This window comes from Balaenoptera acutorostrata, chromosome 11 (assembly GCF_949987535.1).
Source record: "Balaenoptera acutorostrata chromosome 11, mBalAcu1.1, whole genome shotgun sequence".
Classification (NCBI taxonomy): Eukaryota; Metazoa; Chordata; class Mammalia; order Artiodactyla; family Balaenopteridae; genus Balaenoptera; species Balaenoptera acutorostrata.
Window position 1 is genome coordinate 73672100 of NC_080074.1, and position 13660 is coordinate 73685759.

General features: G+C 35.3%; 1 protein-coding gene across 5 annotated transcripts in view; it reads right to left on the minus strand.

The window, feature by feature from the left end:
• Nucleotides 1-13660, minus strand: part of CNTN1 (contactin 1) — a 370073-nt gene that overhangs the window by 83217 nt on the left and 273196 nt on the right. Inside the window, exon 17 of one of the 5 annotated variants that reach the window (XM_007168320.2) lies at nt 5106-5193. The exons of the other annotated variants lie outside the window; for them this stretch is intronic. Coding sequence (XP_007168382.1) covers nt 5114-5193 — 80 coding nt within the window. The 3' untranslated portion in view covers nt 5106-5113. Of the gene's footprint in view, nt 1-5105; nt 5194-13660 lie in introns of those variants that run through there. 5 annotated transcript variants of the gene reach the window in all.

Consider the following 13660-nt stretch of genomic DNA (forward strand, 5'->3'; position numbering starts at 1 on the left):
TTCCACTCAAAAGTAAGATGTTTCTAGTAAATTTGATGGAGGTAAGGAATGGCTGGGGATGTGAAGGCCCTCTAATGTGTACTAAGGAATCAAGATGCAGCAAAAATAGAGTGGTTCTATGGAGACAAACTGGGCCAGCCTTGCACTGTCTCCCAGAAGGAAGGTTTTCTAAGCAGTGTAGCTGATGTTACTTGTTCAGATTTTCTGTTCAGAATGGAGAAAAAAGTGTTGTGGTAGAAAATGAAATAATGCAGCCACTAGTTCCTCAGCACAAAGGCAGGCATTTAGGAACCGGCAGTCCTTCTGATTCTTTCTTCAGTGACAAAAAAGCAATACATAATTCTGACTCAGAGTTTGTTTGTTTCTTTTTTAAGCTCTCATCACTGTGCAAACACTTTCAAGAAATCTTTAAGGAAAGAATTGAAGCTAGGGAAAATGTAAGCGAATGGACAGCTAGATGCAGGTTATTTCACTATTACTCTATCGGTATACCTTTCTAGTTTCTTAGGTGTCCTCAGGCAGATAGCTAATGATTGCTAAGAACACTATTTATACCAAATTTAAGTTATCATGAAACAGAGCAATTGGTCAGAGGGAAAGGACCTTTGGAATTTCACCTGTATTTTAAATGCCTAAGTATATTAGATGACAAATTATTTTATTCTTCCATTTTTTTCTGTCTTTTGTTTTTATCATTAATGATCCATAGTGGGAATAAAAAAAGAAGGAACTGGAATATTTCTCTGACTAGCCCTGGCAAAGGCTCTTCATCAGATCTTCTCACTATTAGTAAATACTAAGGGAGTTGGAAAGAGAAGAAAATGAGAAAAAGAGAAAAAGAGATAGGAAGGAGAGGATAAAAAGTTATTCCAAGTATGCTTTTTGTTTTTAGTTTTTACGAATATGGTTTTATCTATATCACTTGCTTGTCACTACATACCCCCCATGCCCTGGAGTTCTGAAATTCATTTTATTAAGCTTATATATCGTGTCCGTAAAACAGTGCTGCTATTTCTGTTTTCCGATTCTTCCAAATGCTGACAGATGTTGTTAGGTGTGGACATCACTAACTGTGTTAGGCCCGTCCAGCTGACAATTCCTCCTTTATAAATTAACAGTACAGCCTTCAATGTTGATTCTTTGCATCTTCTTTTCCTTTTCAATATCACAGTGTTCAACCACTACACTTCTGTACTTCTTCAGGTAGAGGCTGCCACTATGGACTGTTTTTCCTTTTTTATTTGCATTACCCTCTATCTTTCAATTCTTGTTTTTCACCCATTATAACCTTTGTCTCTGGCTTTAAATATCTCTCTCAGAGATTACTGACTGAGAAAGCTCCAAAAAACCTCACCTATGGGGGATAATTAGTAGTCTATCAAGATCCTTGTTAGTGTTATGTTTCTACATTGTGAGTTCTTCAAAGTCAGGCAAAAGGAGTCTATAATTACTGAGGCTTTTTTCTGTCACTTTTTTTTACATAGTGGAGGACTTTGGAAATAGCCAGAATGGTCCTTTATCATCTGTGGTTCAATGCAGTTTCACTGGCCACATCCATATTCTCTTTTCCTAAATTTTTCTAGGTTCTCAATGTTTTTACTATTAAATCACTGACTACAGGCAAATATTGAAAACATTTCGCTATGTAATGTAGGTCACACACACTTTAGAGATCACTGAAGCCAATACCTGTACATTTTACAAAAGGATGCTGAAGTTCAGAAAGGTTATTGCCAGAATCACACACCTGGTCTGTGACAGAGTACAGAAAAAGACAAGAGACTGGGTTTCTGGTACAACCCAGGCAAAGCGAGAAGAAGCCCATTTGAAATTCAAATCATGCAGCCCAAACGTGTCTGTCCACAAAAAGCCTGCAGAGAACCACCTGATAACTGACACATTTATACTGTGGTTCTCTTGGATTTGTCTTCATTTTTTAAAAAGTATGAACTCATAAGAACATAAAATGTTATGAATCCAAAAAAGGAAATTTATATTGTCTATTTTAATAAAAGTAATATATTTTACTAAGTAAGGAAATTTATATTGTCTATTTTAATAAAAGTAATATATTTTACTAAGTCCTTATTATATCTGAGTCATTGCTAAATCTTTTATAATTCTTACAAATAACCCTATGATGTAGGCACTATTATTTTCACTATTTTACAAATGAGGAAACCCAGACATGGACAGATTAAATAAAATAACCACAGTCATCCAGCTAGCAAACGGCAAAGCTAAGACTTGAACTCAACTGATTTGCCAGGAGACTTTTCATTAACTATAGTAAAAACAATCATTTAAAAACAGCATTATCAGATTCAAATTCAAAAATGGTATTTACTGCTTTCCTTTAGAGACCTTTTTGTTGGGGAGAATATGAATTACTTGGGCACTAGTGTATATTGTGGGAAAAATGACAAAAACTGTGATATATTGACTACAGCTTTTTAAATCTTTTTGTGATCTGTTAATTCAGATAAGTGAAGGTAAAGATATCACCCATATATAAATTCCTACTACATACCCAGTTCTTTTATTATCATGAAGGGATTTGTTAAACTTTCCTGAATTTTACTAGTGTTTTTAGAAAAAAATACCTATGTGTGAACAAAATACAGATGTGATTTCCACTCAGTTTTCTTTCATATGTAAAGTAATTAGAAGGAAAAATGAACATAAATACAATTACTTCTCGATTCTGCTATTTCTTCTTTAGGAATGTAGTAACACTCAGTGAAGTAGTTTTTAGACATTTGAAGAAAAATAGCAGGAAAAAAATTTTCAAAATGATTATTCACACATTATAAGCTGACTATATTTTCTCAATCAATAACTGAGACTAATTTTCCCATAAGTCAAGTGGGATAGAAGATTTGAAACTGGGATCCTCCAGGATTAAACACGATGCATAGTAGCCATGACTATACCCCAGGCGTCACTTGAGTCAGCGCCAATACTTAGGCAGTAACCCTAATGCACTTTCTCCCTCCGAAAGGCTGACCGGCTCTCTAAATAACTGTAGTTGGAACTGGACCCAAAAAAACTGCTGGTCCTCTGGGACTCCACTCCACATAGCACACATTTAATGCAAGCCTTGGCGCTAAGCAGGAAAGACATCTCAGTGTCATCCTATTTCCATTTGTAATTGCTCCGTAAGTAATTAAAAGCAAAGCACCACATACGAATATCCTGTGGTTCACTGTTTATTTTTACCAAAAGAACAAATATAATGAAAAGTTTAAATGTTAAAAAAACAAAAAACTTTCAGTACAAATTACCATCCCTTTTAAAATAAAATAATCTGAAAATAGCAATGCTGAAAGAACATCAGTTATATTAAGGCACATGGCTTCTTCTTTACAAAAATATGTCAGTTAGAGTCTCTTTATTACTACATGCCCGTTCTTGCTCTGAAAATTAGTTAAGACAACAGCTTTATTATAAGGTAATAAAACACAAATTTGTGTGCTCTTGTTAAAGCGTTAAGACTGTACTAAGATGAAGTTGAATATTAAACATCTCTACCATTTAATAGGAGTATAGTAGTTTTTTAACCTCTAAAATTGGTATTTTAACCTCGTACATTGTTAAAAATGAACGTAGATCCCTATTAGAAATGAGAATGAGGATAAAGGAGCTAAATGAATCTATGTAATTCTAGTTGATATTGATGTGGTTTATCTAAACAAAAATATTCTCCTTTTCCTACCACTTGTCATACTTGTCATGTGGTTTCCTTTCTAATTTTTATTCTTTCTTTCCCAAACTATATTCCTATCTGATCTTGGTGGTATACTTTCAGTGATGGACTATGGACCACAATGCTGGTTCGTGCACATCTCCATGGCAATACTTATGGATACATGACAATCTCGAATTATTTTAAAATATCTTATTAAAATGACAATTGCCCTAGATCTCCAGTCTAAATCCTAAGATGCTTCCTTCTGTGACAATAATTAACACTAGAAAATGAAAAATGGTGGAAATAAGTAACATTTTGAGCCAGAGACATGTATCCCTTTATGACGACTAATCAATTATTTTTTAACTACATACATATTTAGGGGTCATTACATATCTCTCAAAGCTTTCCTAAGAGTTCTTCCAACCACAGATGGGAATTCTAGAGTTACTAAATGAGAAGTTCATATAATATCCCACCCTTAACCATAAACCTGTTTAAGAAGAGCAAATTATTTCTTGTGAAGAAATAAGAATTTTAAGCATGTCTCTTTGACCAAAGGGGGGGAAATGAAAATATTTTCAAAAAATGAAATTTAAGCAGTGCCAGAAAGAATTATATACACTTCAATTTTAATCTGCCATTTCTGTTCATGTCCTTCCAAAAAGTCTTGACCTTCCTCTCAAAACAAAAGATCCAAGAAGGCTGATGCTAGGAGTTAACAGAATTAAATATGCATACGTGCTGTTAATGGCTTAGTCATCTTCGCTTAAATCTTGCTACTGAGATGACAGTTTTCTCCACATGCTGACCAATTTCACTTCCCAATCCCAGGAATTGTTCCAAAAACCTTACAGAGCCATGGGCAGTCTTCAGTTGTTTATTGCTGCTTTTCATCTTTTCTTGCCAAAGAATATACATGGCACCAGGATACAAAAGGCCACTGGAATAATACCCCTGAGCTTACATCCTAATTAAGATGACTCATTAGTGAATTTGACAACAACAGTGTTCATTACCTGCTTGGGTAAATCAAACAGTCCATTCAGTGGCAACACTCCTGTATTATAATTCACCAGTTCTTCATTTTTTTTTTTCAGATAATGAGCTAATTTCTGAGATATGTAATTTCAAAGAAAAACAGGACATGAAAACACGAAAATTTTACTTGGCCATTATATGATGTACTGGGTTAGTTCAGTAGGCATTTTTCAGATATTAATGAAGCTATACAATTATATTTTTAAATATCATTCTGCTCAAAGTATGTTTAGATGTTCAAAAGGGAAAAAAATCCTCTAAGAGCTAGATTTTGGCAGGGGAAACTGCAGAAGCTACAAGATTGAGTTAATTAGTAAAATCTAGTATAATATGTTAAAAAAAAAAAAAAAAGGTTTTCCCACAAAGAGTGAGTGTCAACGATCACCAGGTTGGAGGCAGGCTTGCACAGACGGGGAGAAAAGGATCCGCCATGTTTTTCTCTCCATCTTTTCTGTTTTTACCTGCAAGAGGAAAGATCAAGGCTGAAGGGCAAGTGTGGATGCCCATTTAGGAGCAGGAAGCCATATACTTCAGGAATTTGCCAAGTATCCTTAATGGGTAAGTTGAAATAACGAACAAAGAAAAACATCTTCTAAACACTGTAGATGGGAGTCCAAAAAGGAGAAGGCTGAAGTGACAAGCTTTGGCCCAATCAAACCTGTTTCCCTCAGAAATAGTGACTGACTTTGTAAAGAACAAGAGTTGTAACTGGATCCCTTCCTCTCCTTTAAAAAAAACTCAAATCCCTAGAGCCTTTGTAATTCCACTCCACATAGTACAGGTCTACCTACCCAAACATATGCTCATGCCTTCAAGGCTTCTAAGTAAGAAAAAAATCCTGAGGATAAATTTAAGCAGCGATTTATGAAATTTAATCAGAGGTTGGGGCTGGAAGTCATGGGAACCTGTGTCTTGATTAATATTATATTTATTGTTTATGTCTATATAGATGTTAATAGCAAAAGGGAGGGAAGTAAAAGAAAATGTTTATAGAAAGTCATCATGGGCAACGTGTGAACTGGAGTTGTTATTATTCTCTTTCATAAATATGGACTCTGAGGCTTATGATGATTAACTGACTGGCCTAAGACCACAAGTTATACAGCAGGTGAAGTGCGTTTCTAATCTATGTTTGCCTAATGCCAAAAGCCATACATTTTCCATTGTGCCATGCGGATCTTTTAATGACTATATGCATATATTAGTATAACTATATTATTATAGAAAAGTATGGTATTAACAAGATGATCATCCTCCTATGTTCCCTAACCATAACTAGGGATAATTTGATTATTATAATTAGACCACTTTATAACTACTAGTGCCCCCCTGGTTATAGTTATTTAAGTAGGAGAAATAGTATCTAGGAAAACTGCTGACTGCTTATTGCAAATTTAGTCCTACGATAAATGGTAACAAAGGTCACAAAACGCATTTGTCTCTTACATTTGTCTTTCAAACGTAAGAGATTTCCAAGTCTTTTGATGAGAACTAAAATTGCTAATTTTAAATATATTCTTTTTTTCTCCCTTTTAAATGAAGTTTTGGTAGTTTTGCAGAGAGAGGGGGCTGTGAACAGTCACACAGGAAGCCTCCCCAAACTGTTGCACATTGGAGTGCCATTTCTTGAATTAGTAACAGAGGCTTCCAACCTCTGCAGGAACATATCAAACAGTGGTCCTCCAACTTGTTTAAACCACAAACATCAGAAGTACCTAGTGTGTCCCAAACAGGAACAGTCCCTTGCCCCAGAGAAATTCTCAGGGATGTGCAGGGGGGCTCAAGCACTAGCTGTTGAGAGCCATTAAGACTGTAGTGAGACGATGTTCAGAAGTGTATTCCTCAGTGTGACAGAGTCCAGACTATTCAGTGACACACCAGGGATCACTACCTTCTAGTGGGTCACAAGTTATTTGCTACTAAGAATATTGAAAATTCATGTTTGTACATTATTTTTTTGTGTAAAAATGAAGTGGATTCAAGGTTATCTTTTTAATTATGCTAGCTCTTGTTCACTGTTCACTTTCATCCCAATGCACTTTCAGATAAGGGAGTTGGTATTCCAGCGGTGCCCTGGGAAATGCATGTGGGCCACAACCAAGTCCCTCACCTCATCCCATGTCAACAGAGTGACCATGACAAGCATTGGGCAATTAGAAATTAAAATGGTGTTTTAATTTTTTGGAGGAAAAAAAAAACCTTTGCATTTATTCCAGAATCTGCATTCACTCATGAGTGTATTGGGCAGTTAAACATTATAATGGAAAGGTGCTGTGGCAGAGAGAAGATTGGGAGCTCCCCGCTGTGTTGATCTAATGAGATGTCCTAAGCCAAATTTAGATAATGGATGGGAGAGGGGGTTCTGTCACACAAGGACCAGATCCTGTAGTCACCTCTGAAGAGGAAATAGGGAAGGTGCAAACTATGAAATAGCTGGATTTGTACGATACCAATGGAGATTCCATAGTTGGTTGTATCATCCTTTTACATTTCTCCCTTTCCCTTTGAGTATGCCTCTGTTAATCCCAGTGATGATGGTAGTTTGAGGACCTATGTGATAGGAATTTAAAAGGACTAAAATCTCTTCTCTACAGCTTGTTAAACTGACCACAGCTTTAGAGGGTAAAAGTCTTCTCTGAGTTTCCTTCATTTTCATTTGCTTAGGTGTAAGAAATTCTGTGACCCAACCAAATTCCCAGGGCCTGGGCTGGTGAGGTTGGCTGGTGGGAAGGAGATAGATGGTGGTGGCAGGAAGCCAGTCTGCAAAAGGCACCATGAGGAAATAATTGCACATTCCTGAGACTTGAAATGGCAGACTTTACAAAAATCACACCAAAAAAATTGTTTTGCTTAAAAGAGATTTTATACCATTGAGTCTTCTGTTGGTTATTTTTTCAATAATGAAGCTAAGGCATTTTCTCTTCTTTTTTAAATAAAATGAACCAAAAAGAGAAGATATTATCAAATTCTAATTTCAAATAACTTAAAATTTTACTCTCTGAATTAACTTTGAATTATCAGTGCTTCAGAGTTTTTGGGTGGACAATTTAACAAACAAACCATATACCAACGTGAAACAAATGTACAATAAAATTATCTGATCTGATTTTTATATTTGGGCCGTTAAACACTAAAGAGAAGTGAGGAAAAGTAAGTTATGTAGTGAATTTGAAACACTGATAACTGGCCAAGTTCTGGCTTGATCATGTGAACTCTGAGGAATATTTTCATTTTCTTTTTCTTCTTCTGTTTTAAACTTCCTTTGCCTATGAATGGATTACCAGTCCTTGCACGACTATCACACAGCAGTTTTGTTAGGAGGACATGATAAAATTTATATGAAAGTCCTGTAGACACATACATTCTAATCTAAAACACTTAAACATTTTGAATGTACTATTTTTAAGGCCAAAGAACACATTATAAAATCAAGCTTAAAACCATCTACTATGATTTATTGTTTTTGCTATTGTAATTATAATTGTATGACATTGACTACATGAAAAAAAAATTTTAATTATTATAGCTTTCCCTTTTTATTAGACCACTCATAAATATATTATGGGCAAAAATAAAATTGCAAAATCTGCATCAGTAACTTTTCTATAGAATAAACATTTCTTACCAAGAAAGAAAAAGGCCTACATTTTAATTTTTCCACATTGATTATTTTATCTCATTGAATATATCTGAATTAGTGTTTGATTATATTATGTTACAGCAATGAACTGGATGTTATATGTGAAGCCAGACTGCCTATATTCAAATCTTGTCCTTTTACTTAGTAACTAAATGATCTTGGGCAAGTAACTTAGCCTCCCTGGTGCTCAATTTCCTTATGTGTAAAATGGGGATAATGATAGTACCCATCTCTTAAAATAGTGCTGTTAAAATTAGCCTTTAGGGACTTCCCTTGTGGCGCAGTGGATAAGAATCTGCCCACAAATGCAGGGGACACTGGTTGGATCCCTGGTCTGGAGGATCCCACATGCTGCAGAGCAACTAAGTCTGTGCACCACAACTACTGAGCCTGCACTCTAGAGCCCACGAGCCACAACTACTGAGCCTGCATGCCACAGCTACTGAAGCCCGTGTGCCTAGAGGCCATGCTCTGCAACAAGAGAAGCCAATGCAGTGGGAAGCCTGAGCACCATGTGAAGAGTAGCCCCTGCTCATCGCAACTAGAGAAAGCCCATGCACAGCAACAAAGACCCAACGCAGCCAAAAAATAAATTTAAAAAAATAAGGCTTTAATAAATATTATGTATCCTAATATAATAAATATATGCTATGTAATTTGTATTTTGTTATAAAATATACTATATAATTATGTCATATATTATACAGTAACTTATATAATTACATATCTTTATTTTTTTATTTTATATTCATAATATACGTCTTTTCACAGGATAAAGATTAGAGTTGGAAACATATAATATTTTGCCAGCATAATTTAAAATTATTTTTTAAAATATGAACTAATTGCCATTTATTCATGTCCGTAAAGACTTTTGGATATCACTGGTTATCTGTACTGCTTGTAATTTGATGTAATTGTCAGCTTAATTTGACACTACTCTCTGGTAAGTAGACACTGATGTATAAAGCCCATGATGGGCCAGTGAAGTGGAGTGTCTAAAAGCCTGCTATTAAGTTCTGTAAATCTTTCCTGCTTTCTTTCCTGGAATCAGAGTGAGGAGAAGCAAGTTTGCTGATTATTTTTTAAGGGAATCATGGATACAGACTGACTGTGTAGCAAAGAATAAATTCCAGTTTGCCAAAAGCTGACCAGTTTGATTATAAGACAAAGAGAGTCAGGAGCAATTAATTGAAGAAGATAAGAAATCCTACAAGGAAACTTCTCTCACTGTACTCCAGTGAGGAAAAAGAAAAGTAATCTAAATTTATATCAGTGCATCCTTCACAGTGTCATCCACCAGTTTATAACCGTCACACAGTTATGTTTCAATTTTTGAATTTGTAAAATGAAGGGTTAAACTAAATCACTTTCAAGATCCATCTTAAAGCTTAAATATGACTCATTCTGAATGAACTACATACTTTGTTGATATATTTGAACACTTCCTTGAATTTATGTCAATTTACTTTGAACTGACTTTGAAAAATACAATTTCAAATTATTGATGTACTTCATAACTTTAGTAGTAATTGGGAAAGCTGCTACTTTTACTAGAGCTTTTATCAAATAGAACTACTTGTAAGTTCTAGCTTTGAAACAATCAAGCTACCTTCTAAATTCTGTATTTATTATAAACAGATACACCTTTCAGCTCATTATTTCAGCTTTAGCTTACAACAGTTATGGAGAACTGGCCCTTAGCAGCTTTTGAATTTGTTGATTCTCAATGGAAATGAGAAAGCTTAATTTCTGGGCAGGCTTCGTTATTAATAGATGTATGGCTGTGGTTTAGTGACAAGTGGGGTCAGGATGCCTCCGAATGGCGCCCTGTCAGTCGTTGTTCCAGCCAATGTGGGCAGCGAGGGCCATTTTCCTGTCTCAGTCCTGCAAGGACTGACGAGATGGAATCTTGAGTCTGTCTCTGTGGCAAACTTTCTTGGCCAAAGCAAGTGGAAAGCAGAGGCAATTATCCAAGTATCTGAGGTAAATGTGTGTTTTTCTGACCCAAATACTTGAAAAACTACCTCAACTATTCTCTTTGATTTGACTCTGATGATCTGGACACATCTTTCTGCCTGTATAAGTGAATCTCTTTTCTGGATGTCTTCACATATGCGTGTGTGTGTGAGGCGGGTGGAGGTGGTAAGCTGTGTGTGTACTCGTGCGTCTGTCTGGCTTTGTGTGTGCACCATGTGCAACTCTTTAATCTGTTCTTCCTAATTTTAAAGTGATTAAATTAATTAATTTAAAAGTCTTTTTGAATTAATTTAGGCATGCCATGCTTAAATAATAATTTCGAACATAAATCCACATTTGGTTATTTAATAATAACTTGAATATAGGAATTCTTGAGCACTGGGTAAATATTAATGCCAGATACCGCAGAAATCTAAATCCTGATTTAGCACCAAGAGTTCCACTAACTTTTAACATGATGGCAGACTCACCGTCCTTTTGCTTTCACAAATAGCCAGGGTCCCTGAGTTAGCCATACAAATAGAATGCTAAATAATCCAACAGGTGGTAATTTAACCCTTTTAAATAAATGTCTTTGGCTTTATTTTTCCCACAATGTTTTAAAAACTCAACTACTATTTATTAGCATGTGCTGGACAATGGATGGGAAAGCGAGAAGAGCAGAACTGCAGTCAGTAACTTTCACTATTTAGTAGCAGCAATTCTAGAACAGACTTGGTAATTGTTTGGGTACTATACCAAATTAACTATTGAAAGTTTAGAGTATTAAAGTATTAAAATTTTAAAGCACTAACTACAGAAGTTTTAGAAATTAACTATAGATTTTATTTATTCCTACTGTCTGGAAGAAGCCTAGGTTCCAAAATGATTGTCACAAAATAGATGGGTAATACAAGACAAGTCTCTTTCTCTTGAAGTCTAAATTTTGTAGTATAAAGGGATGGAAATTTTCTAGATGACCTCCAGGATTAATTCTAGATTTGAAATTGTATATTCCAATTTTAACATAAATGCAGATATTTCATGTAGCTACTCTGAAGAAGTTGGAAGGAAAAAAGATGTAACTGGTGCATGATTTTCCAATAATAGGACCATTAGAACCCTTTTATCTGAGGCAAAGAAAATGTTTACTTCATATTTTTTAAGAAAGAGTACTAATTAATCTGGAACAACATCTCCAAGTAAATGGTTCAAAATCGTTTGCCTGGATAGCGAAGAGAGGTGTGCTCTGGATATGAACTCTGCTAACATAGATCATCTGGGAGTAACAAATACTCAAGAGCATTTTCTGTAGAAAAGACCATTGGCCAACCATTATGATTGTTTAAAATACAGCAGTATTATTCAGACTAAAAAGTATATTGACAGCTTCCAGCAGGTTATTTATTTGGCTATATTACCTTAACTTAGCCAACACAGGATTTAAAAGTGGGTGAGTCATCAACCAAAATGACCTCCTTAAGAAAGAATCTGGGGCTTCCCTGGTGGCGCAGTGGTTGAGAATCTGCCTGCTAATGCAGGAGACGCGGGTTCGAGCCCTGGTCTGGGAGGATCCCACATGCCGCGGAGCGGCTGGGCCCCTGAGCCACGGCTGCTGAGCCTGCGCTTCTGGAGCCTGTGCCCCGCGACGGGAGGGGCCGCGATAGTGAAAGGCCCGCGCACCGCGATGAAGAGCGGTCCCCGCACCGCGATGAAGAGTGGCCCCCACTTGCCGCAACTGGAGAAAGCCCTCGCACGAACCAAAGACCCAGCACAGCCAAAAATAAATAAATAAATAAATAAATAAATAAATAAATAAATAAATAAAATTAAAAAAAAAAAATCTGAGACTCAAATTTCCCAGTTTAAAAAAAAAAAAAAAAAAAAAAAAAAAAGAAAGAATCTGGTAATCATGTCATTAGGTCAAGTAATAAAACTTCAGGGGATTACATCAAATAAAGATGACATCTAACATATCCATTTCCATTCTGCAACTGTATTTTGGCATTAGAAATACACTCACACACACATTTTGGCATTCATACATACACACATGCACACACACAATATTCTAATCTAAATAAAAATCTACATAAAACTATGAATATAAGCTTCTAATATAAAAATATAAACAATACAAACTTAATTTGGGGGTGCAATGATTTACACAGTTTTGTATTATCCACTGGACCTTTAGTTACACTTTTTCCTGAATGTTTCCAAATTTCACATAGCACAGGTTAGTGTTAAGAATCAGACTAAAAGTTTCAAAGAGTGAAAGTCTTTTTTCTTTTGTTTGTTTTTAAATCTCAGCCTTGTATTAAGAAATTTTGTTTAATATGGTATATAAGATGCAAAAGAGGGGGCAGAGGTGAAAAGTATAATCATGATTGCATTTTCTGTTTTGGCAATTTTAGTGACAAACATTATGTTCAGCCAGGTGTCAGGAAGGTCCTCCTAACAGTCGGTAGCATTGCCAAGGATATTTATAATACAGCAGAAATGCCATGGAAAGTAGTAAAACACAGATGTCAAAGCCTCATTTCTTGTTTTGTGGCCTAATTTTATGGTCCATTTTTGAATGTTGTCCAAAAGTGCACTCATAAAAGAGAATTTAGATTTGGCAAGCTACATAAATGTTCCCACAAGTTCTGTCAGATAAATCCTGAAACACCTTTCCTTCTAAATGACACTTTTGTTTTAACTGAAAAGCATTAAGTCCTCCAGAAACATCTTTTGCTAAAAACATTCATACAGGGCTGTTGATGTGCACCAAAACTTACTTGATGAAACAGCCCAAAATACACTTTTGTGGAACCTATTAAGTACAGCCTTTATTACAATAACAACAACAAAAAGGAAATTTGTATCAATCCTCTTGATTTGGATTTTATTTTATCTATCACTGTGGCTTTAAATGTGCATTTCCCTAATGGTTAATGACATTGAACATCTTTTATGTGTTTATCTACCATTTGTATATCATCTTCAAAGAAATGTCTGTTCACGTATTTTGTCTTTTTTCATATTAGGTTATTTTAATTTTGAGTTTTGAGAGTTCTTTATATATTTTACATACAAACCTTTCTTGGATACTTGGTTTGCAAATATTTTCTCCCAGTCTGTTGCTTGTCTTTTCATCAGCTTCACAGGGACTTTCACAAAGCAAAAGTTTTTAATTTTGATGAAGTTCAGTTTATCACTTTTTCATTTTATGCATTATGCTTTTGGTGTCAAGTCTAAGAACTCTTCATCTAGCCTTAAGAGCTGCAGATTTTCACCTATACATTTTTTTTTTCTAAAAGTTTCATAGTTTAAAATTTACAAAT